This window comes from Drosophila navojoa, chromosome 5, assembly GCF_054131105.1.
Source record: "Drosophila navojoa isolate 15081-1374.11 chromosome 5, UAZ_NAV_1.0, whole genome shotgun sequence".
NCBI lineage: Eukaryota > Metazoa > Arthropoda > Insecta > Diptera > Drosophilidae > Drosophila > Drosophila navojoa.
Window position 1 is genome coordinate 17,365,157 of NC_142893.1, and position 21,720 is coordinate 17,386,876.

Genomic DNA, 21,720 nt, shown 5'->3' on the forward strand with positions numbered 1-21,720 from the left:
TGAAATGTTTTTCCATTTACCATTTCTCATAATAAATTCTTTTTTTTGCAGGTCACTCGTTTTGCGGAGTCAACGCGCCTTCATTGAGGAAAATGGTACGTAAAGCAGCTAGGGCAGGGGCAGGGGCAGGGGCAGGGGCTGAGGCTGGGTGTGGGTTTTTATTCGGCCATAAAATCGCGGCTTAAGCCCACATGAGTGCCACTCTGGTGGAATTGGATGTGGGTCAACTTGACGCCCGCACAGAGCACTGAGATTGGCGATGACGGCGGCAACACCCACCCACTGTCCATAAAAACGGCAATGTCTTTGCTCTGCGCCAATTTGTCGCAGCAACAACAGCAGCAGCAGCAGCAGCAACGGCAACTGCAACTCTCTGATTGGCATCGGCTGCACTTTCCAGTGTCCATTGACAGTGTCGTGAAAGAGAGTCAGCTGCCTTTGACGACAGTCGGAGTCGATTACGCCTCCAGGCGATATTTGCAATTCCAAAAAATTTGGCTGCACAAGAATTCGCATTTGACTTTTAATTAAGCCCGAAAGCCAGAGCCGGTTTTTGGGCTCTGATTGATATAGATGGAGTTTATTCATTATTCATTCATTTGGCTGTGGCCAACTTATGACAGCGGATGTGAGTTGACGTTTTTGGGTTTGTGGGCGTGGCCGGTTTGCAGGCGTTAATTGAGCCAATTAAAGACGAAATGTAAATGCCAGCCGAGTGCGAGCCAACTCTGTGCCAAATTGGACTCATTAGCCACACGCAGTTTACAATATTTTTAGTAAATTTGTTTTCGTTTTTTTCTTCACATTTTCATTTCGTTGCGTTTGCACATAAAATTTATGACACGTGGAGAATCATAATCAAGAGAATAATAATAGCAGCCAGCGCCAAGAAGCCGTGCATTAATTGGATAATCAAATGCATAGAAAATAACCATAAATTGGCCCACCGAGTCGTTCCGTGGGGAGCACTTTGAAGCAAATCAAAGCGAAGACCTGCGGGAACAACTGCAGCAATTAAGCAAAAATAGCTGATGCACTAAAAAAAGAGAGAGTCATTTAAATTGATAGATCATGGGGGATACTAAGCTAGTTATAGGATATTTATTTACTTTTTTAAAGAGGTCTTTAAAGGCTCCTTTAACTGTTGTACGAGCTTATAAAAGTGAGCAGGATTTGCATTTTGGTAGGCCAAACAGCTTTATCATTGAGCGACTATAAAATTTTAACTATTGCCATCGATATTTATTTATTGTGGGAAGTTTTTTTATTATATTTATATAAATTATATTTTTTAGAATTGATTTGAAGTAGTTTTATACATTTGTAGTTCCATTAAATAATGATATAGTATAGTATATGATATAGTATAGAGTACTCTGAGTCATTAACTTTATTGACAATTGATAAGAGTGCTACAAACTCAGCTTTGCGAACAATTCAGAAGGTCAGAACTAAAAAATAAAAAATTATGTGTTATCTATGATAAGGAAAACTATATTGATTCCATTTTTTGTTTACATCAAATTATTATTTACAGCACGAATACATTTATTCCTTCTTGGTTGCTCCTAAAAATACTAAAAAATGATATGCGCATATTTATGTTTTAACTAATTGATCAGCTCATTTGTATATTATAGCTTGACTTTGAACTTTAAAGGAAGTAAATATCGATATTTCTGAGCTCTCTGAGCTCGATATTTCTATAATGCCTTGTTCTCGCTCTCCCTATGCTCGCTGTTCTTCTAATTACTTACTGATTAAGTAAATATAAAATATAATAATATATGTAGTGTATCCTTATTCTTTAGTAATTTATTCCCACTTAATGATTAAACAAAGGAATATTAAGTCCAACTTTTCAGCTAATGACTACTTTAATTAGCTATCAAAATTCTGACTCAATTATTTTGCCCAAATTTTCTCAAATAAAAAAAAAAATTAATAAATAAATTATAGCAAACAAAAATAAATTTCCTTTGTCCTTCGTTATATAGTCCATTATCCAGGGCTATTCAATAAAAATAAATTATTGTTGCATTTTCTGAATTTATTTTGCTGCTGCTGTCACTTGAGTTGCGGCATGGAAATTCGATTGTGCAGCGGTTGCACGTGTTTAGCATAATTAAATTTTTGCACTTTACGGCAATTTGTTGTTGTTGTTGTTGCAGTTGTGGTTTGTGTTTTTTTTGCTGTGGTTGGCATTGCACCGTTAGCTTCATTAGCTGCAGCTGCAACAAACGCCTACCCACTGCAAATACCGACCCAGACACAGCGTCAGCCCCACAGCTCCATATGGGGCTAAATTGGATGATGTATGCATCAGTCGGACATGTGTATTAGTCGGGCAACCAGTTTTAATTTCAGTTTGTTTTTTGCTGCCTCCATTACTCTCTGGCTGTCTCTTGGCTGTCGCTCGAAAATTCATTCACAAGCCGGCTTCATTTCGTATGCTGGGCAGACGACGACGTCTTGGTCTTGGTCTTGGTCCGAGACGCCCACACAGAAGATTAAGTCATTACAACTCGATGATGATGATGGTGATGATGATAATGATTATAATGTGGAGTGCCTCGATTTCGGGGTCTGTCTTGAATACGTTTCGCTGTCACCATTAAGCCAGCCATATCGATGCCCAATTCAAGTCGAAGACGGAGTCGGAGTCGGAATCAGCGTCTGGCCAGAGGCCTGGGCATGCTCGTAATTTATAATAAATAAAGTTGTTCACGTTGGCCAGCGCACAATGTAACGATAACTGATTGAAGGGGGCAATTCAAGCGGGTTTTATTTACTTTTGGAATGAGTCATTCGTATGAAAAAAGTTAAAAAAAAAAAAAACAGAAGATTGGCTAATCTGTTGATAAATCTTGTATACGAATTATTATCATAAAGAAAGATGTCTAGATTTGCAAAGAAGTTTGCCTAAGATAACAAATTTAAGCAGTGAAACTATGAGCTGTGATTGTTCTATGAGAATCGCAGAGAAGGGCAAATATATTGTAATATATTCTGAACTTGTTTACAAACGACATTTAAATAGTTTATACGTATATAAAGCGTTGGATTATTTATATTTTTTTTATTTTTTTCTCATTTTTACATGCAAGTAAAACATAAAATAATAATATTTTATTTTATTTTATTTATTTTTTTTATTATTTTATTTTAATTATTTGTTTTCAATTTTATATGCAAATAAAACATTTAAAAGAATAATAATAAAAGTGTAAGTCGATTCAGATTTAAAAATAATATACATATATATTTTTATAGAGGTGTGTATACATGAAAATGAATATAAAATTAAAAGAATTATAGAAAAAAATGCATTGCATTTTATATTATTTATTTATATATATAAGCAAATTTACATATATATATTTTTTAAATATATGTGTATACAGTTAAGGCTCAGAAATTGGCCAAAGAACACAGTCAAATTTATTAACATATATTTATATTTTTATATATTCATTTCTATATATATAAATAATTACTTCTATATTTCTAAAATTTACTATTCATCGCCACTGTTGCCATATAGTTCGAAATGAGAAACCCGATGAAAATTTCAATTTGCGGGACTCTACAACTGGCGCTATTAATTGATTATACCTCAGTCATCAGTATACATATATAGATATCATGATAGATATTCTCTGCTATATGTTAATATATGCCACATATGAAATAGAATTTTAATACAAATATACGATATACAAGTCGATGATCTAAGCGCTTCTATTTGTCAGCTATGCTGGCGTGAGCTAGGCAAGACTTTAACTTTCACTGTTTTTGTCGACTTTTAGTGTTTTCTTGTTAGCACCGGCCAAGGTGCACATCTCTGGAAAGTGCTAATTAGTTGTGGGCAAGTGAGCAGCTGTAAGTGCCGCTTGTAAAATATGGCTAGTATTTAAATAAAAAGCATTGCACTCGGCTCGTTTCACATGCCCATTTACACGAGCCGGGGCACAGCATTTACAACAGTCAATCAAGTGGCGACCATGTTTTGCAATCGAAAACAGCCAACACGCTGACGCGACATAGACAAGCACTTAGCCAGACGAGCCGTTGTTGGCCACCAATTAGGCGACATTAGGCAGACTGCATTCCTCGACGCCCACAAGGCAAACGCAGCACATGCCAAACTCAACTCAAACAGCTGTGATTTCTGTGTGTGTGTGTGTGTGGGTGTGTGGGTGTCCAATACAGCGATGATAATGAAGCCGGTAAGCAGCGTCATTAACACCACGCCTTCATTTAGGCCTACGCCCTCATCACTGCGATCGACCGTGGCCGTGACTGTGGCTAATTAGCAGTAAAACAAGCGCTGCCACTCAGCTCATCAATATGCAGTTTGTTGGCCTGGTTAGCACTGGAGCAACCTGTCCAAGCACTTTCACAAGCGGCGCCCACAGAACGCCCACACAGGCAAAGAGCTGCACGCTTTTCATGAATGAATGCCCACTGAGTGCTGTTGAAAGCGAAACCGAAATTGATTTCAGCTTTGCAGCCGTCACACATAGATGGCGCCACTCGACACCGTGAAGAGCGCCTGCCAAGCGAGCGCCGTTTAGCTGCCTGATAAGCGCTCTAAATGCTGCGTATCTTATCGCCAATTACAATTGACTGAGTGATGAGCACAACAAGAATTTTGATTCTTTTCCTATCCAGTTGGGTCGAGAACGTGCACAACAAATGGTCGGCCAATCGAAACTGGGCATTTGCTACGCGTATTTCTCAATCTATCGATTTTCTTATTGCCCGCGACTGGACGAAGGTCAATAGATAATGCTTTGGAATTTCTTATGGTTTGCGGTACTCTGGCTGTTCTATGAGGCAAGAAAGCCTTGCGATGCAAGTGAGTGTGGCAGGGAGAGTGAAGTTGTAAATGTAAATATATATTGGATATATATATTATTTATATAGAAATAGTAGAGAATTTTTTAGCGATCATCTACTGCAAAGATTTTATATTCTTTTGTCGCACCCTCTATTATATTGCTTCACAATTTAAAAATATTTGTTCTTTAATTTTCATTAATTTGTATTTTCTATTGATTTAATTTAATTTAATTTTATTTTAATTTTCATTAAATAATTATTTATTATTAAAATAAATAATCTTGTAAATGACGTAAGTAAAATTACGTTCCTTAGTTACTCTATGCTCAGTTTAATAATAGTAATTATAGCAAAACAAATGAAAATAATTTCTCATTCGGTTTCCATAAATATCGTGTTTAATTGAAAAAAAAAAAAAAAAATACTTAAATGGGCCCGCATAAAAGGCAAGTCAAGGCTCTCAAATTGCTGTGGACTCGCGTGCATAGTTCGTTATCTAAATTAAGCAAAATTAGTTATTATATGACGCAATTAAGCATAAATATAGCCAACGAATCAGACAAGAGCCAAACAGACGAATCTGTTCTGGGAACTGCGTTTGGGCGCTGCTGCGCTTGCGTCTGCGGCTCCGATTACCAAAAAGCTGAAACGTGTTTTAGAGCAGCGGCAGGTGTGGCTCAGGGACTGCCAAATGCCTGCCAAGCACAAAAACTAAGCCAGACGCAGACAGAATACAAAGAAAAAACCAAAAGAGACAAAGATGCTGTGCGTGTATGTGTGTGTTGCCAATACCAAGAATCAGATGCAGACGAACTCAGACGGACGTGACCTTGATAGTGACATTTAGATACACATTGTCTGCATTTCAGATACAATTTTTTTCATCTTGTCTCACTGCTTCTCTCTCTCTCTCTCTCCCTCTCTTTCTCTCTGCAGCTCGTCAGTTGCCGGGCAGTGACAATGGCACCCCGAACTCTACGCTGACCAGGTCGGTGCGCAGCTGCAACTGCTGTCCGTATGGCTACCACATCGATCTGGACTTTGTGCGCTACTGCGAGGCCCTGGCCAATGCGAAGCCCAGCGAGGAGGAGCTGCAGCGACGCGATCGCCGACGCTCGCGCAAGTCCATGGAGTTTATGCTGGGCTTCGAGAGTCTCTTTGGCAGCGACTGGCAGCCGGAAGGCCGAGTGCAGCCGAAGCTAATAGAGGTGAGTCGAATTTGGTGGGCTTTGATCTGAGGGCAGATCAAAGCGAGGCGCGTTTCGCACTTGATTAACTCGTCACCTGTTTACATTTCACAGGCCGCACATGAAAGCGAACCGGATTCGCCACGGCCCGCTGCAGGGCAGTCGCCCGGCTATCGGCCGCGCTCGGCGTCGGTGCCACGCTTCAGCTACGGCAGCAGCAGTTTGGCACCGCGCCCCGAGTCGCCCTACGGCACTGCCTCCTCCACGTGCTCCTCGCTGCGCGGCGGCATCGAGAGCGATGCGGGCGTCTATACGTCGCCGAGGAGCCAGAGCAATCACAGCTACGGGCATGCGCGTCCGGCCGTTAGTCCGCCGGAGCGACGCGCCTTCCTCCACGAGGCACTCGACGAAGTCTGCAGCGATTTCGAGCGCACGCTGGAGCGGGCCTCGACCAAGCGACGCAAGGCGGGCGCCTACAGCTATGCCAACGGCGGCGCCCACTCCATGGATCGCAACAACAACAGTCTCAGCCTGAGCCTGAGCCTCAGCAATGGCTACGGCTCCAAGGAGGCCAAGGAGCGCCGCATGGGCCACAGCACGTGGGATCGCTACTTTGATGTCGCCGCAGGTGAGTGAATATCTCTGAATATCTGCTCGTGTCTCGCGTCTCGCGTCTCGAAATAGACGAGGAAATACTCTTGGCTGCTCGCTCTGCTCTATTCGGTTCCAATGCTGCATGATTCATAGTCGGCAGACGACTTCACTTGTATCTCTTAGATACTTTTGCTTTTTATTTCGCTATTGCGTTTGCCGTTGCTTTTCTTAGCAATTAGCAACGCCGCCGCGCGTGTGACACTTGAACGCATGAAAGTGTGAAAAATTTTGAACAACTGCTGCAAGCTGCCGAAATCCTGCACAATGGAGCGCATAGAATGAGTAATTGTATTAAAAATATGGACTACAGTGGTCGTGCAATGAATTTAATTGCAGCAGCAATTGCACTTAAGCGCAACAAATAATTGGCTGCAATTTTAGTTGGCTATGTTAGTAATTAACTAGCGGGTTTTTGGGTTTGATTGTGGGACTAGTACCTCTATATACATACATACATAGGTATATATTTGAAAATCTCAACATTTTGTAATGTTTATGGAAAATTATAGTATTTTTTTTTATTATTAATTATTTTGAAATAAATATATTAGCAGAAAAAGCGTATTATATATTAGGGTAAAATCTTAAATTATTGTAAAATACCATTCTGTAGCTATAACATAAATTGCAATATGAAATATAAATAATTATTTTAATATTTTGTAAAAACATCTTAGCAAATGCTGCTTTTAATTAAATTTTATTAAAAATATTTATTTCACTTGCAATATATTCTAACAAAAGTCTTTGAATGCAATGAAGAGATTTCATTCACTTTATTAAATTAGTATGAAGAAATGCTTTTTCAGGCATTATAATTTATATTATTTATCATTCATTTGGATTTGCATTAAAATGGTAATTCAAAAAATAATAAATATATATATGTATCAGTTTCATTTTAAAATTTGTAAATAGAAAATATTTACAAAATTTAAAAATATATAAATCATCATATATTAATTTTTTTTTTTTATACTAAAACATTTTCAAGAAAAAAAAAAAAAACATTTGCATGTATTCATATTATTTACAGCAATTAAAACGTATACAGATTAATAAATATAAAATATTAATTATTAAAAGATGCTAAAAATATTTCATAAACATATATATATTATTTATAAATTTACAACTATAAAAAAAATATTATATAGGTTGAATATATAATATATAATATACATATGTTTTTAAACATGTTTTTTTTTATTTATTTTTTTTTTTTATAGATATATACATTTTTTAAAATATATTATTTTGTTTATTAATATTCAAATCTAAAAAATTAAAAAAAACTGCCTCTATTAATAATTATTAAAATCTTGCAAAATCTTTGCTAGTCAAACATATATAAAAATCCCTTTAAAATATATTCCATCAACTGAATTTATGCTCTTCGCTAGTTTGAGTGAAGTTTTTACCATCCCATCGTACGCTCATGTTTTTTATAGCGCTGCATAACGCATGAAGCTGTCAACTCGAACCGCAAACTGCTCAGATCAAAGCAATATTTAAATGTGGTTCCAAAACGCGGGCTGCCGCGGCATAATTCAATTTTATTTTGCGTCAGGCCCCCCCGCCCAGAAAAGTGTCTAGTCTGCCTCCAATCAGGAGACATTAAGCTTCATATAAAGCGTCGAGCTGGCTGCATAGGCATGGACACATAGATACAGATACTTTATGGCCAATGCAGATACAATCGCTTTGGATCTTTGGCATTTCAAACTCAATTGGAGTTTACAGCCAACTTCAAGGCGATTCGAGGCGTTCGTATCTTAAATCAATTTTGAAATGCGCATTTGGCGCTCAATTTGCATGCAAATGCTGTTAATGTTGTTGTTGTTGTTTCTTTTACTTTTTTGTGTGTGTGCTTTTTTTAAGCTGCTAGCTCGTTTTTCTTGTATTTGTTTATGCCATAAATTTGCCATAAAGTGTGCAAAACGCAATGCAAGAAATTCAGCGAAACATAAACAAATCAAATTGTCGCTTTTTGCTCGCGGACCTTTCAGCTGGCCCAGGAGCATGGAGCTGACAGTGATTAATGATAACTGTATTATAAAAATATATTTGTATATGTGATATATGAGCACCTTAATAGCGTTTGCATAGGCTCGTTATAAATTGCGTTTAATCGAATGCGTGTTGCCAAAATATTGCTTGCCAAAAAAAAAACTACAATAAAATAGAATAAAAGAAATCTTCACAATTGACGCCTAGCTGAGAGACGAGCCCAGCAAACTATCTAATAATAAACAAATGCCAAAATGTTAAAATGCGATATCATGTACATATATGCTAACCTTGAGGCCTAAAGACAAGTCTAGACAAGTACATCGTAAGCAATTGCAATTTTGCAAAGTTAGATTCAAGATACCCTCACAAAAGCAAAATTATAGATTATAAATGTTCTGTGTCTAATCAGTCAAAGTTCTGTATGAAACTAAGATGAAAAATATAATAATTGTATATACATATTAAATTTGTTACATATAAATTGTATAATATGTGTATACATTTATTATATATTTCATCTTTTTTTACATAAATATAATATGTATGTATATACATTTATTATATTTTTCATTTTAGTTTCATAAAGAACTTTGACTAATTAAACACAAACCATTTTGAGGCATTTCGATTAAATATATTTTTTATAATTGGTATTTTATATTTTATAAAATTACAAAAGTTTCAGAAATAAAAAAAAATAAAAGTACTTAGCTAAATAGTAAAAATAATTTATTTCAAATTATATAATTATAAATTTAGATAATATTGAAATTAAATTATATTATGATATTATTTTTTATAATTGGTATTTTATATTTCATAAAATTACAAAAGTTTCAGAAATAAAAAAAATAAAAGTACTTAGCTTAATAGTAAAATTAATTTATTTCAGATTTTATAATTATAAATTCATATAATATTGATATTAAAAAAATATATATTTTTGATCACAAATAAAGAGTTGCTTTCGCTTCGACTTTGGCTATATTTTGGCTGCTTAATTTTTAAGATAAATGACTTCACTAAAATCTTCATACCACTCTCGATTTCTTAAAAAATATTTTAAAACAGATCTTGCTTTAGTACGTGGTATATCATATCATATTTAGATATATTTTTCTTATGATTATTAATTATTGGCAACATCCTTAAACTTATTTTTAGCTGGTTATAAATTGCTTAATCATTGATCATTTTTAGTTAGCTGCAAAATATAGCCATGTCTGACTGCTCTTGAAAATATTTTAAGCCTTTCCTTTGCCAGTTTGCCGTACCTAACAGAAAATTCATAACAGAAAATTTATAAGCAGAAACAAACATTAGCTTATCTAAGCTTATCTAAAATTTAAACAATATTCAACTTATCTTCTTGTACATATGTTGCTCTATATTTAGTCACACTTGTTAGCTAATTTTAAATTTATAACAAATTGCTTATAAATTGATCGATTGCCCACAGCTGATCGATCGAATGCCCCACAAATTCGTGGGGCGTTTTTTCATTGAGACCATAGAGCATAAAATGTCAAGTCTATGCGAGGCAAACACGAATCGATGGGCAAATAGTCAAATAAAACGTGTTAATATTTGCCTGCAAAGCGATGAGGCAACCTGCAGAGATCCACCTTGAAGCGCCGTGGTCCCGCTCTATGCGTAAATCTAAATATATATATATGTATATGTATATATTTCTCTCTATATGTGAGCTAGTAGATGTATTGCCAAATACTCTTTTCGCGTCATCATAATAATCAGCATTATCATTTAATAGTGTGCATTTGGCTTATCTGCACTCTGTTGTCTAGTTTGCTTTTTCCATTTTATTTGTTTATTTTTTATTTGATTTTTCTATTTGTTGCTGTTGTACAATTTGTGTTTGCTGAGCGTGCGTCGACCTTATCGCGGAGGCTCTCCACTCGCGAACCTCTCTCAGTATAATATACTATTCTCGCTGTTTTTCCTTTTTGTTACTAATACATAACAATATATTTATTTTTTTTTTTGTGCTCTGCTGCGCTGCGCAGCGCTGCTAAAAGAGCTGTTAAATAATAACAAAATAAAATACTGTTGCTAAATAAATTTTTGTTGCTTTTACGCTGCTGCCAGCAGCTCGAAAATCTCAACGCAGTTTGTCGACGACTTTCGAACGAAAAACATAAAATAAAAAAAATGTGTCTAGCAGCGAAATAAAAAGCAATTAAAGCAGCGAAATGATCTAAACGAATAATTTAATTAAACCGAATGTAGCCAGATATGTAATTTAATTAGAATATGCAAAATAAGTGCAATAAGAATTAATTAAAATGAAATCAATTAACAACTAATCAGCGAGAAACGTGCGGACGGACACATAAAAAATAATAATTGAAAAAAATTTAAAAAAAAGTACGAGCATCGACAAACGGCCGAAGACCAAACGAACCAAACTTGTATTTATAGAACAGCCTGATAAAAATAATCACATCTGATTAACTCTATGTGTAATCGAAGCAATCAAACTGCAGTAAATAATAAATGAATTCTAAATTCATACCGGAAAACGATGAATATCGAATGAAGATCAAAAGAGAACACAAAAAAATACACGAATTTGCGTAGGCGTTGCGTGAAAATATATGATAATAATAAATCAATCGAGAAATCACAAAACTAAGAAGAAAGCAAAGAGAAAATTCTAAAAAAAAGGCGAAAAAAGACAACAAAATAAATAAAAAAAAAAAATACATGAACAAATTCGACAAACAGTTTTTTTCAATTCGCAATGCCAATGCTAACGATTTTGAAGCGAATCAAATATGAATTCATGCAGAGTGAGTTGGGGACGGCGGTGCACAGAATTCTGTGCGGCACTGTGAAAGATAACGCATGACGTCCGTACGATCCGCCTCGATTTGTGATGTGAATGTGCCAGCCGTTTGCTTGATAGCTGAGAAATCAAATCAAATTAATACCGCAATGCTTCAATTAACAGTGAACGAAAAAGCAAACCAGGTCGTCAATAAAATTGTTAATAAATTACATTTTTATTATTATTATTATTATTACTTTTTTGTATTTTACTTTTCGCGCATTAACACAAAGTGCAATGGCAGCCGCCTTGACTGCCAGCTGAATGTGCTCTTAATTGCTTAGCTGCTTTTGTTCGAAATAATTGTGCTATTAACAAACTAAAAATCAAAGTCAACCAACAACAACAACAACAAAAACAACAATGTTTGCCACAGCCAGCGATACATTGCGGAACAAGGAGACAACTCGAAAGATCAAAACAAAGTCGACGACGTCAAGGCAAAGTCCATTGAAAACCTGGTGGAATGATTGTAGGTTGATTAGCCCCAGGGGGAAATCCAAATGGGATACTAGAAATATATATATTTATATTCAATTTGATAATCATTGGGCAAAGCTGGGCGGTTTTTTGATTTTCATTTTGCCAATTTTCTGGCCCATAAAAACTGATTAATTATGGCCCGGTCAATGCTACCAAACACGCGACTTGCGCCCCTTGCGGCCAGCCTTGCCTTGACCATCTTTCTCGACAGCTGGCAACGACAGCGCGCACAAAATAGAAATCTCTTCTGCTATTTTATTTTTATTTCTATTTCTATTTTGTTTTTGTTTTTGTTTTCTTTATTTAAATCTTCTTAGCCCGAGTTCAGTGCGCAGAAGTCGCTCGCTTAGCGCTGAATTAAGTAATAGTAGCAAATGGAGCAGCGACAGTAAAAAAAGACTTGGCAGCCGGCAAAGGCGATGAGTAACAACTGTCGAAAGACAGTGCCTGAGAAAGCTATGCGTACACGCAACGAGCATTTGAATTTGAACAAAAATTTGGCTAGCAATGCGGCATATTGGTTTGAGAGTGCCTAGGGCCTTTGTCTATGCAGCAATATTTAACTTGGGGTTTTAAATAATAAGACCTTGAGGTAAATACTTATATTTATTTATATATGTATATGACTAAACTTTGATAGTTTCACAGACCAACTGTTCAGACTGCAGCATCTTGAATAATGGAAAATCATATATGTTATATTACGAATTTTTCATTAACATTTGTAGATTTTTTATGGCAGATATTTTATTATTAATTATACATGGAATAAAGTTATTCGATCGTGGAATGTGAATTATTTGCTGATTTATTTCTTAGGCTTCCAGCATACCCTTCAAATGCTCTGTAAAATTAATATATTTACACTTGAGGTCACGAAAATAGTAATGCTACATAATACAGATATAAGGCTTGATATTCGTTCAAAAATTATTTAAAAATTTGTCTATTATGACCTTCCTAATATCCTATAATTTTTATTACTATATTATTGATTATTTCTAATTCGTGAATACAGCTTTCTGTTATCACTAAATTTGATTTTTATTTTCTTTTTATTCTATTATTTCAATTTTATACCCTTCATCAAATAGTTTGAAGACATGCACGATCAAAACAATAAGTTGAACATAGAGAAAAAAATTTATTCTATACGATCTTCTATGACTTAAACAATTCTTTTACAATTTGTACTCAACGACAATCATATATTAAAATTCAATATAAAAGTCCTTAAAAAAAAAAATCTTATAAATATATGAAAAGGAACTCAAATGTTAATAGCATACCTAGCCAAACTATTTTTAAGTAGAAATTTCAGAAATGGAAGAGTTGATTATTGAAGAAACATTTATTTATATTGTTGTACTCATGATGAAATTGTAACTTAGTTAATAGAAAACCATTCATTGAGAAGATGATATCGAACTAAAATAAATTGAAATGCCAATATTTATATATGTTGATAGGGTAGATTTTTTCTTCAGTAGACAGAAACTTTAGACCAACGATATTTTTATTTTACTTTTTGGCAGATAAATATAAAAAAAATATAAATATATGCACAAAATTGAGAATTTAAATATCAAGAAACTAACTTTTATTCATTGGTAAACACTTACAACACTTTGACTTCACACGTTTTGCATTTGTCACCGATTCAGGGTCAGATCGTAGATATATGTATGTGTGTATGAACTAGTTGGAGATAAGCATTTGCCACTATCAATTGAAATGGAAGTCGGGCAGTGCCCGTGTCGGGCGGGAGGCTACGTTGTCTCTTATATAAAGGAACGAGTGCAATAAATTGTCTGTATGTAGGTAAAATCAATATTGAATAATAATAGCGACAACAGTCGGCGCCTCGACTTATCAGCAGTCAGGCAGAAGCGCACAAAGGACAGAGAGAGAGAGAGAGAGACAGGGAGAGAGCCAAGTCTCTGGCTTGTGGCTTTTGGCTTCTGTCTTTTGGCATTTACACTTAGTTTGTTTATTTATTTCGTTTCCCCCATTGTGTGTGCAAATTATGCGCGCTGTGGCACAGTTTCGATAGATATGTATTAACATGGTTTTATCACTAATATTAAAATATTAAAATAGCAAGCGAGTGATATATTTTTTTCTTTGGCCGTCGCGCTGTCAGTAGCAAACTGAGAGCGTCTATGGCAAGTCTGCAAATTAAAATAGTTTTGAGCAAATCCATAGACAGAGCAAGTAACCAGCCGAGAAGTGGGCCGAAAGTGAGCCGTGGACTAAACTCCTATTGCATCTCTTTGTAGACTCCTGCATGGCTGGCAATCGCTCGCCGCGCTCGAGCACGCCGCATCTCTTCCAGCGCTCGAACACGCTGCCTCTGCAGCAGCGGCCCAGCCCCGGCGAGGTGCAGTACGAGAGCTATGTGCTGGCCACGGTGGCGGCCAATGCCAAGTCGCCGGTGGAGCAGCTGGAGCAGGTCAAGGGCGCGCCACCGCCGCCGCCGCCGCGTCGCCATCATCTGACGGCCACGCCCAAAAGCACAAAGGAGACAAATGGACACGACTCTGCCAGTCCGCTGCAGTCGCCCGCCAGCTCCGAGGCTGGCCAGACCACGGCGGATGCGCAGGCACTCTGCCAGATACGCGAGCAAATGGCGTTGAGCCTGAAGCGACTGAAGGATCTGGAGGAACAGGTCAAGGTCATACCTGACATGGAGGTGAGTCGAAGGAATATAAATAACATAAATTTGTATGAAATAAATACATAAATATGTTTATAAAAATATACATAAAATATATAATAAACAATATATATAAACATAAAACAAAAATAATACTAATAAAAAATAATAATAATACACAAAAACAAAAATATATAGAAAATTAAATAAATAATTTTATACAATTATAATATTAAAAAGATTAATATCAATCATTTTAAAATACAAAAAAAAAATATATATATATATTTTAACAAAAAAAATTTTAGTATATATACATAATACAGAAATTAAATAAAATATATATATATATAAATTATAATATAATATATTTAAAATACAATATAAATATAAATAAAGATACATCAATTTAATATATGAAACATAATAATAATAATAATAATAATAATAAGAATAATAATAATAATAATAATAATAATAATAATAATAATAATAATAATAATAATAATAATAATAATAATAATAATAATAATAATAATAATAAGAACAATAATAATAATAAAATAAAACAAGTTTGCTATGCACTAAATTAAAATAAATATGTATATATTAAACATAATGGAAATAAATATACAAATTTAAGTGTATAAAATAATAAGTATAAAATATTAAATATTAATGTTATTATTAATATCAATATAATATTAATATTATTATTAATTACGCTCTTCGTATATTGTATATCAAACATAATAATATGTAAAATATACATCCATATACATACATATATTTAATATATCAAAAACATATTCATTAAAATATAAAAAATTAAAAAAAAATATTTTAAATGTCAGTAGAAATATTGTACACGATTTCTTATATATAGTAAAATTTATAATAGAATATATTTCTTTTAAGAATAATATAATATAAATGTAATCATGCAGATCTGCCACCGATATACATATACATATATAATATTATATACATACATAATAATAATAATTTCCGTCTCCTCTTGCAGCTGGAGCTGAATTCACTGCGCTCTGAGAAGCAGCGGCTGCAGCGCCGCAACGAGGAGCTGCTGCGCAGCCAGCGCCAGACGCCGTCGCCGCCCAGTCCGGGCGTCAAGAACGGCTCACCCGTGCAGTTTACGCCGCAGCGCATCAGTCCCGTTTCGCTGGAGAGCTTGGGCGCGCGCATGCGCAGCAGCTCCAGCTCGCCGAGCATCATACGACGCGATGTGGCCACGCAGGCAGCGGGCAAGGCGGTAGCCACGCGGGATGCGGCCGTGGGCGCCCAGCTGAGCGTGCGGCATGTGGGCACGCAGCAGGCGGAGGCGATCTACTCACAGGCGGAGCTGAAGCAGCGGATCGAGCAGGCGATCGGCGAGCGGAGGCAACAGCGGCTCAGGCAGCTCATCTCGGTGGGCACCCAGATGTATGTGCCGCAGCGCGAGCAGCGGGAGAAGGGCATGCAGACGGTGCCGGAGCGGCCGGTGCTCAAGCACAATGTGAGCATCAGCGCCAAGCCCGCGACGAGGGAGAGCTTCACCAGCTGCCAGCCGGAGGTGCGCAGCGTGGGCAGCTCGGAGCATCGCATCACGGACGTGCTCTGCGAGAAGTGTGCCATCAGCAAGCGCAGCGTCAGCGTCAGCTGCGGCACCGAGGAGCCGCTGGAGAAGCCGAGGCCAGCGGCCCAGCTGCTGCCGGGACGCAGCAACACCTTCAGTCTGGGCGAGCACGAGCAGCTGGCGATCAAGCGCAAGGCCATCGGCTGTCAGACGCTACCCACTCCAGTCCACTCGGCATCGAGCCAGACCACAGCAGCCACCGTGCGCTCGACCGGAGCTCAGGTCATGCCGGAGCAGCAGCAGATGTCCACCCAATGCGCGCCCGTGGAGGCGACCAGCCGGCAGACGGACACCAACGGCCTGCAGCGACTCACACGCAGCAGCGTCAAGGCCGAGCAGCTGATGGCGCCACTCGTGCGACCCGCGACCTGCCACACGGGCAGCAACACCGAGCCGCAGCCATTGCCCAAGCCGGAGCGCCTCACGGTTCACTCCGCCTGCAACACGGAGCAGGTGCGCAAGCGGGACGTCGGCTGTGGCGACATCGTCAAGCCGCACATCTCGATCGCCTGTGCGGCCAACTACTGTGATTCCTGCAAGGAGGCCATCCAGGTGCTGGCCAAGGACTTCTCGAAAGCGGAGACCAGCGACTTGGCTCCCGTCTCCCCAACAGCTGCAGCAGCAGCGCCCGCAGCTACTCCCTCAGCCACCTCCACGGTGCGCCGCTCCTCCTCGGCGGACTCACGCATACCGCGCCCCAAACATCTCACTAGTCCCAGTCCGGTGCGCAAGCAGTTCCAGCGGCAGAATACTTACACGCTGCCAACGGCCGCAGGAGCAGCAGCGCCTCCCAAGAGTCCAAAGGCGGAACGTAAAACGCTTCTCAGGTGAGTAAGTGGGATGGGGTAAGGGTTATGGGTAGGGGAAAGGGAAGAGTTCGTCGATTCCTCTCTTCATCTTACCATCCCTCTGTGCCTCTCCTTCCGTCATTTCGTCTGCAAATCAAATTGTATAGACTTGCCTATTGAGGGCGTGGCATATTGTTAAATGAAGCAGGTGGCTTTTTGACCATGAATCAGTATAGCGTAGTCAGTAACGCCCAACTGCAACGCTCTCATTTGTTACCAATTGTTTATCAGCAACAATCGTTATATAACGTGCGCGTTCCATTGTGCCGGAAATTTCAATGAATACACTCGCTCTTAAAAAAAAACATCTATTTAGTCTACGTAAATTTCGCTTAACAAAATATACTAACAAATTAACAAATAATTAGCTTTTAAATAGCTTCGTTCCACTTGAGTAGTTTAACTACGCATTTGATCCACTGTATCACACAAAAGCTTGCACTGCAAGCTTTTAGCCAAGACACGAACCAAGCACGCGCAGTTGCGTGTCATGCGCACTGCAGGCGGCGACTCCGATTCGGAGTCCGAATCGCCGATATGTGGCAATCCAGTCGCATTGACCTTCAGGCGCAGTTTTCGTTTTTGCTTTGGCGCGTTTGCAGCTTCGCCTCGTTTATCGACTTTTTTGTTTATTGTTTGGCTTTTCGTTCTACCCATGGTGTTCTCAATGTTTTCCGGCCTGAGCAGCTTCACCTGCTACCCGCTGGTGGTCAGCGGCTGCTCCGTGCTGCTCCTAACGTGCGTTGTCCTTGGCTCAAAGCTGTCAATATTTTCATTAACTCCATTTCTTTTCCTTCAACAGCTCGCTGCAGGAGAAGCCGCCGAGCGCTGCGCTGGACGCGTCGCCGGAGTCTCAGAGCTTTATCAAACAGCCGTCCAGTAAGTCGACCGCCACGTCTAAGGATCTGGACTTCACCCAGATGGGCGACGACGAGTTGATTGTGCGCGAGGAGAAGCGTGTCAGCATTAGCTGGTCACGCGATGCCTCGCCCGCGCCGCTGATGACATCCTCGGCCAACACGACGACCAGCAGCAAGTCCGCCTCGCCGGAGCAAGCGTCCAGTGACTCCAACGTGGAGCGCGAGATATCGCAGGGCGCGCGCAAGAAGTCCAGCACGCCGCTCAAGTCTAGTCAAAGCGAGGGCTCCCAGGTGACCGTCATCGAGCGGAAGACAGAGGATGCGGAGCCCGACAGCACCAAGGAGGAGCGCCCGCCTACCAAGGCACAGCTGCATCAGCTCGCCCAGGCGCCAACGGAGCCCAGGCAAAAGTGAGTTTTGGCAGCGAAGATTTACAATTTTATTATTATTTAATATACTTGTTTTAAGTTTTTTAGTTTCTATGTATATATTTTTATTTATATTTATTTTTTTTATAATTTTAATTTTTTTATCAAAATAATTTTTATTAAATTTTAATTATTTAATTTTAGTCTATATTCATTAATAATTCTCAATATTGTAACTTAATTATTATTAATATTATAATTTTACTTTTCAATAATTGTTTTATTCTTATTTTTTAATATTCTAATATTATTTTGTATATATTTTTTATATTATATTTTCTATTTAAATAATTTTTTATTATTTTTCAACTGTTTATTTTTCTTTTATTTTTTTTTTTAATCTCTCTATGATTTTATTTATAAATATATATTGTTTTGTTTTATTCTTATTTTATTTTAAAATTATTTTCTTTTTATTTTTGAAAATTTGTTTTATGTATTTAATTATTTATGTATTTATTTTTTTTTTTTATTTTTTTTATGTTTTTTTTTTTTAATTTTAAATTATTTTTTATTGCTCTATTAATAATTTATAATTTTTATTGTAATATTGTATTTATATTCTTATTCATTTTTATTCATCCTCAGATCTGAGCTGGCCAAGGAGCTGAAGGAGGCCCTCAAGGTGATCAATGATTCGCTGCTGAAGAAACTGGGCTCTCGGCCAATCACTTCGTTCAGCCTGAAGACATCCAAGGCCACCATTAGCGACCACTGGTTTCGCATATCCAGCACGGCCACATCCAATCCCCACGAGGTGGAGGATTACTTGGACTACTTTGAATCTCTGTCGGTGCCACTCTTGGAGTACTGTGTCAATCTCTCCGATAGCAATGTGAGCAGAAGAATTATTACAGTCTTACCTGAAACTGAAATATTAATATAATCTCCCCCATCTCCCTCAGGGCAACACGGCCATGCACTATGCGGTCTCGCATGGCAACTTTGACGTCGTATCCATACTGCTGGATTCCAAGGTTTGCAATGTAAACCAAATGAATAACGCGGGATACACGTGCGTCATGCTCGTCTCGTTGGCCAAGCTGAAGCAGGCGGCGCATCGGACAGTCGTGGAGCGACTGTTTCAGATGGCCGATGTCAACATACGAGCCAAGAAGGTAGGTAAATGCCTCTCACCTGGTCGATTGGCACCGCATCACTCATATGATTGATTGTTCTACCACCCATTAACTCACCTCGTGCCCGATCCTTTGCCCCAACCAACTCTTGCAGCACTGCCAAACCGCATTGATGCTAGCTGTGTCGCATGGTAACAGCGACATGGTCGAAATGCTGCTCGAGGCCGGCGCCGATATCAACATACAGGATGAGGATGGCAGCACGGCGCTGATGTGCGCCGCCGAGCACGGCCGTGTGGACATTGTGAAGCATTTGTTGTCGCAGCCGGAATGCGACTCGCTGGTCCAGGATGTGGTACGTATGCATTGTGTGCTCTCAGCCATTCCTTTGCTCACCCTCTGCCCACTTGACTACCCATGCAGGATGGCAGCACGGCCTTCAAGATCGCCTGGCAGGCCGGACATCGCGACGTGGGCCTGCTGCTGTACGTGCACGAGCAGATGCTGCGCAGCAAGCTGCCCAATCGCGGGGAGCCCGTGCGCAAGTCTCTGCCCTTGCCCGCGCGCCCCAAGCAGCCAAAGTGAGGCGCTGCCATTTTTGTATTAGCGGCCAAAATGTCGAACAAAACGTTAGTGGTAAGATTTTGAATTAGCATTTCGTAGCGCTGCCTAGGGAAAATAGCTAAAAAGAAAAACGCATTCCATATCGGTCAAGCATAACTGTAAAACCCACAAACAAAAATTGTTCATAATTTAGCAAATAGTTCACACTCACACAAACAAACAAAAGGCGCAAAAAATACTTTTTAACAATAATTCTAAGTTGTATTTAATTTATTCTCTTATTAATTTGTTTAATGTCTAAAAAGCTCACAACTTAATATAATATGTGCAAGAAATACATAATTAAATCTAAGTTTTATAACTATGCAACTAAAATCAAATGGAAAATTGTCAAAACTTTACGATGAATATTAATTAAATTATACAATAATTTACAACTTCTCTTAAGAAAATACTAAATATATGAAAAAACAAAAAAAAAATACTACATTAACCTGGGCTACACACAGTAGCAGCCATAAAGCAACCATATCAGCAAACGACAATGCAAGAAACGAAAAGTGGAAATTTTTGACAAAACACAAATGTAAACAATAAATTAAAATGTAATTAAATTATTTTTGCAGAGCTACTTACAATAAAAAATCTAAAAATATATATCTATGTATAAAAATTTAAATGTGGTTGATGAATAAATATTTATGGGAGTTTTAGCTACCCAAGCGTAGCGCCAATTTAGTCAACAAGTATACGTCTATTCAAATTCAATGCGGCACATTGTATGTAATAGTATATATATATGTATCTGTATATGTATTCATTTGACGATCAACTGTTTTAGAGCATTTTAAATAAATAAAATTTATGTTATGTTTAGTTTGTGCTTAATTGCAATCAAATCTTTTTTCACGGATATTAACTTGAATTCGGATTTGTATATAGAAAGGGTGATTCGAATTGTTATTTTATTTTAGAATACAATTGCTTGAACTATGTCTTATTTGCATTGAGTTTTTTTTTTTTAATATTTAATAATTTATTTTTAATAATTTATTTGAATATGCACATTTTCAAGTTTACTAAACTTTTAAATTATTTTTATTACATTTTTTAATTATGTTTGCATGTAAGCAAAATACGAAATATAAAATGTATACGTATGTATATAATTTGCCCTATATTATTAAATTATTGTAGTTCACTTAAAGCGTTACTATTCTTAGTCATTTTTATTTAATTTTTATTTCTTGGTAATTGTGTGAATATAAAGTTCGATGTATATAAATTTTAAGTACTTCATTTTAAATGTTTTTTTTTTATTTCATATTTTTTTATTTCGTTATTTTTTTATTTTATTTTTATTCTCTTTACTTCTTTCATGCATTTACAATATTTAAATTGAATTTTTTATACATATTTATAATATGTAAATATAAATTTTTAATATATAAAAAAAAAAAAAAAAAAAAAAATATATATATATATATATATATAAATATATATATATATATATATATATATATATATATATATATATATATATATATATATATATATATATATAATCTTTTTTTTTTTAATTTAGCATTTTACTTTACTTTTATACTTTAAAAAAATATTAT

General features: G+C 37.2%; 1 protein-coding gene across 2 annotated transcripts in view; it reads left to right on the plus strand.

Moving 5' to 3' along the window:
- The window catches only part of Kank (KN motif and ankyrin repeat domain-containing protein 2 kank), a 40,691-nt gene extending 20,109 nt beyond the window's left edge, over nucleotides 1–20,582 (plus strand). For both annotated transcript variants that reach the window (XM_089261791.1, XM_089261790.1), the window contains 10 exons: nucleotides 52–95; nucleotides 5,782–6,053; nucleotides 6,147–6,660; nucleotides 14,310–14,722; nucleotides 15,711–17,146; nucleotides 17,970–18,437; nucleotides 19,044–19,290; nucleotides 19,361–19,573; nucleotides 19,689–19,889; nucleotides 19,958–20,582. In XM_089261791.1, the coding sequence (XP_089117917.1) occupies nucleotides 52–95; nucleotides 5,782–6,053; nucleotides 6,147–6,660; nucleotides 14,310–14,722; nucleotides 15,711–17,146; nucleotides 17,970–18,437; nucleotides 19,044–19,290; nucleotides 19,361–19,573; nucleotides 19,689–19,889; nucleotides 19,958–20,119 (3,970 nt within the window). In that variant the 3' untranslated portion in view covers nucleotides 20,120–20,582. The remainder of the gene's footprint in view (nucleotides 1–51; nucleotides 96–5,781; nucleotides 6,054–6,146; nucleotides 6,661–14,309; nucleotides 14,723–15,710; nucleotides 17,147–17,969; nucleotides 18,438–19,043; nucleotides 19,291–19,360; nucleotides 19,574–19,688; nucleotides 19,890–19,957) is intronic.
- The last annotated feature ends 1,138 nt before the right edge of the window (nucleotides 20,583–21,720 follow it).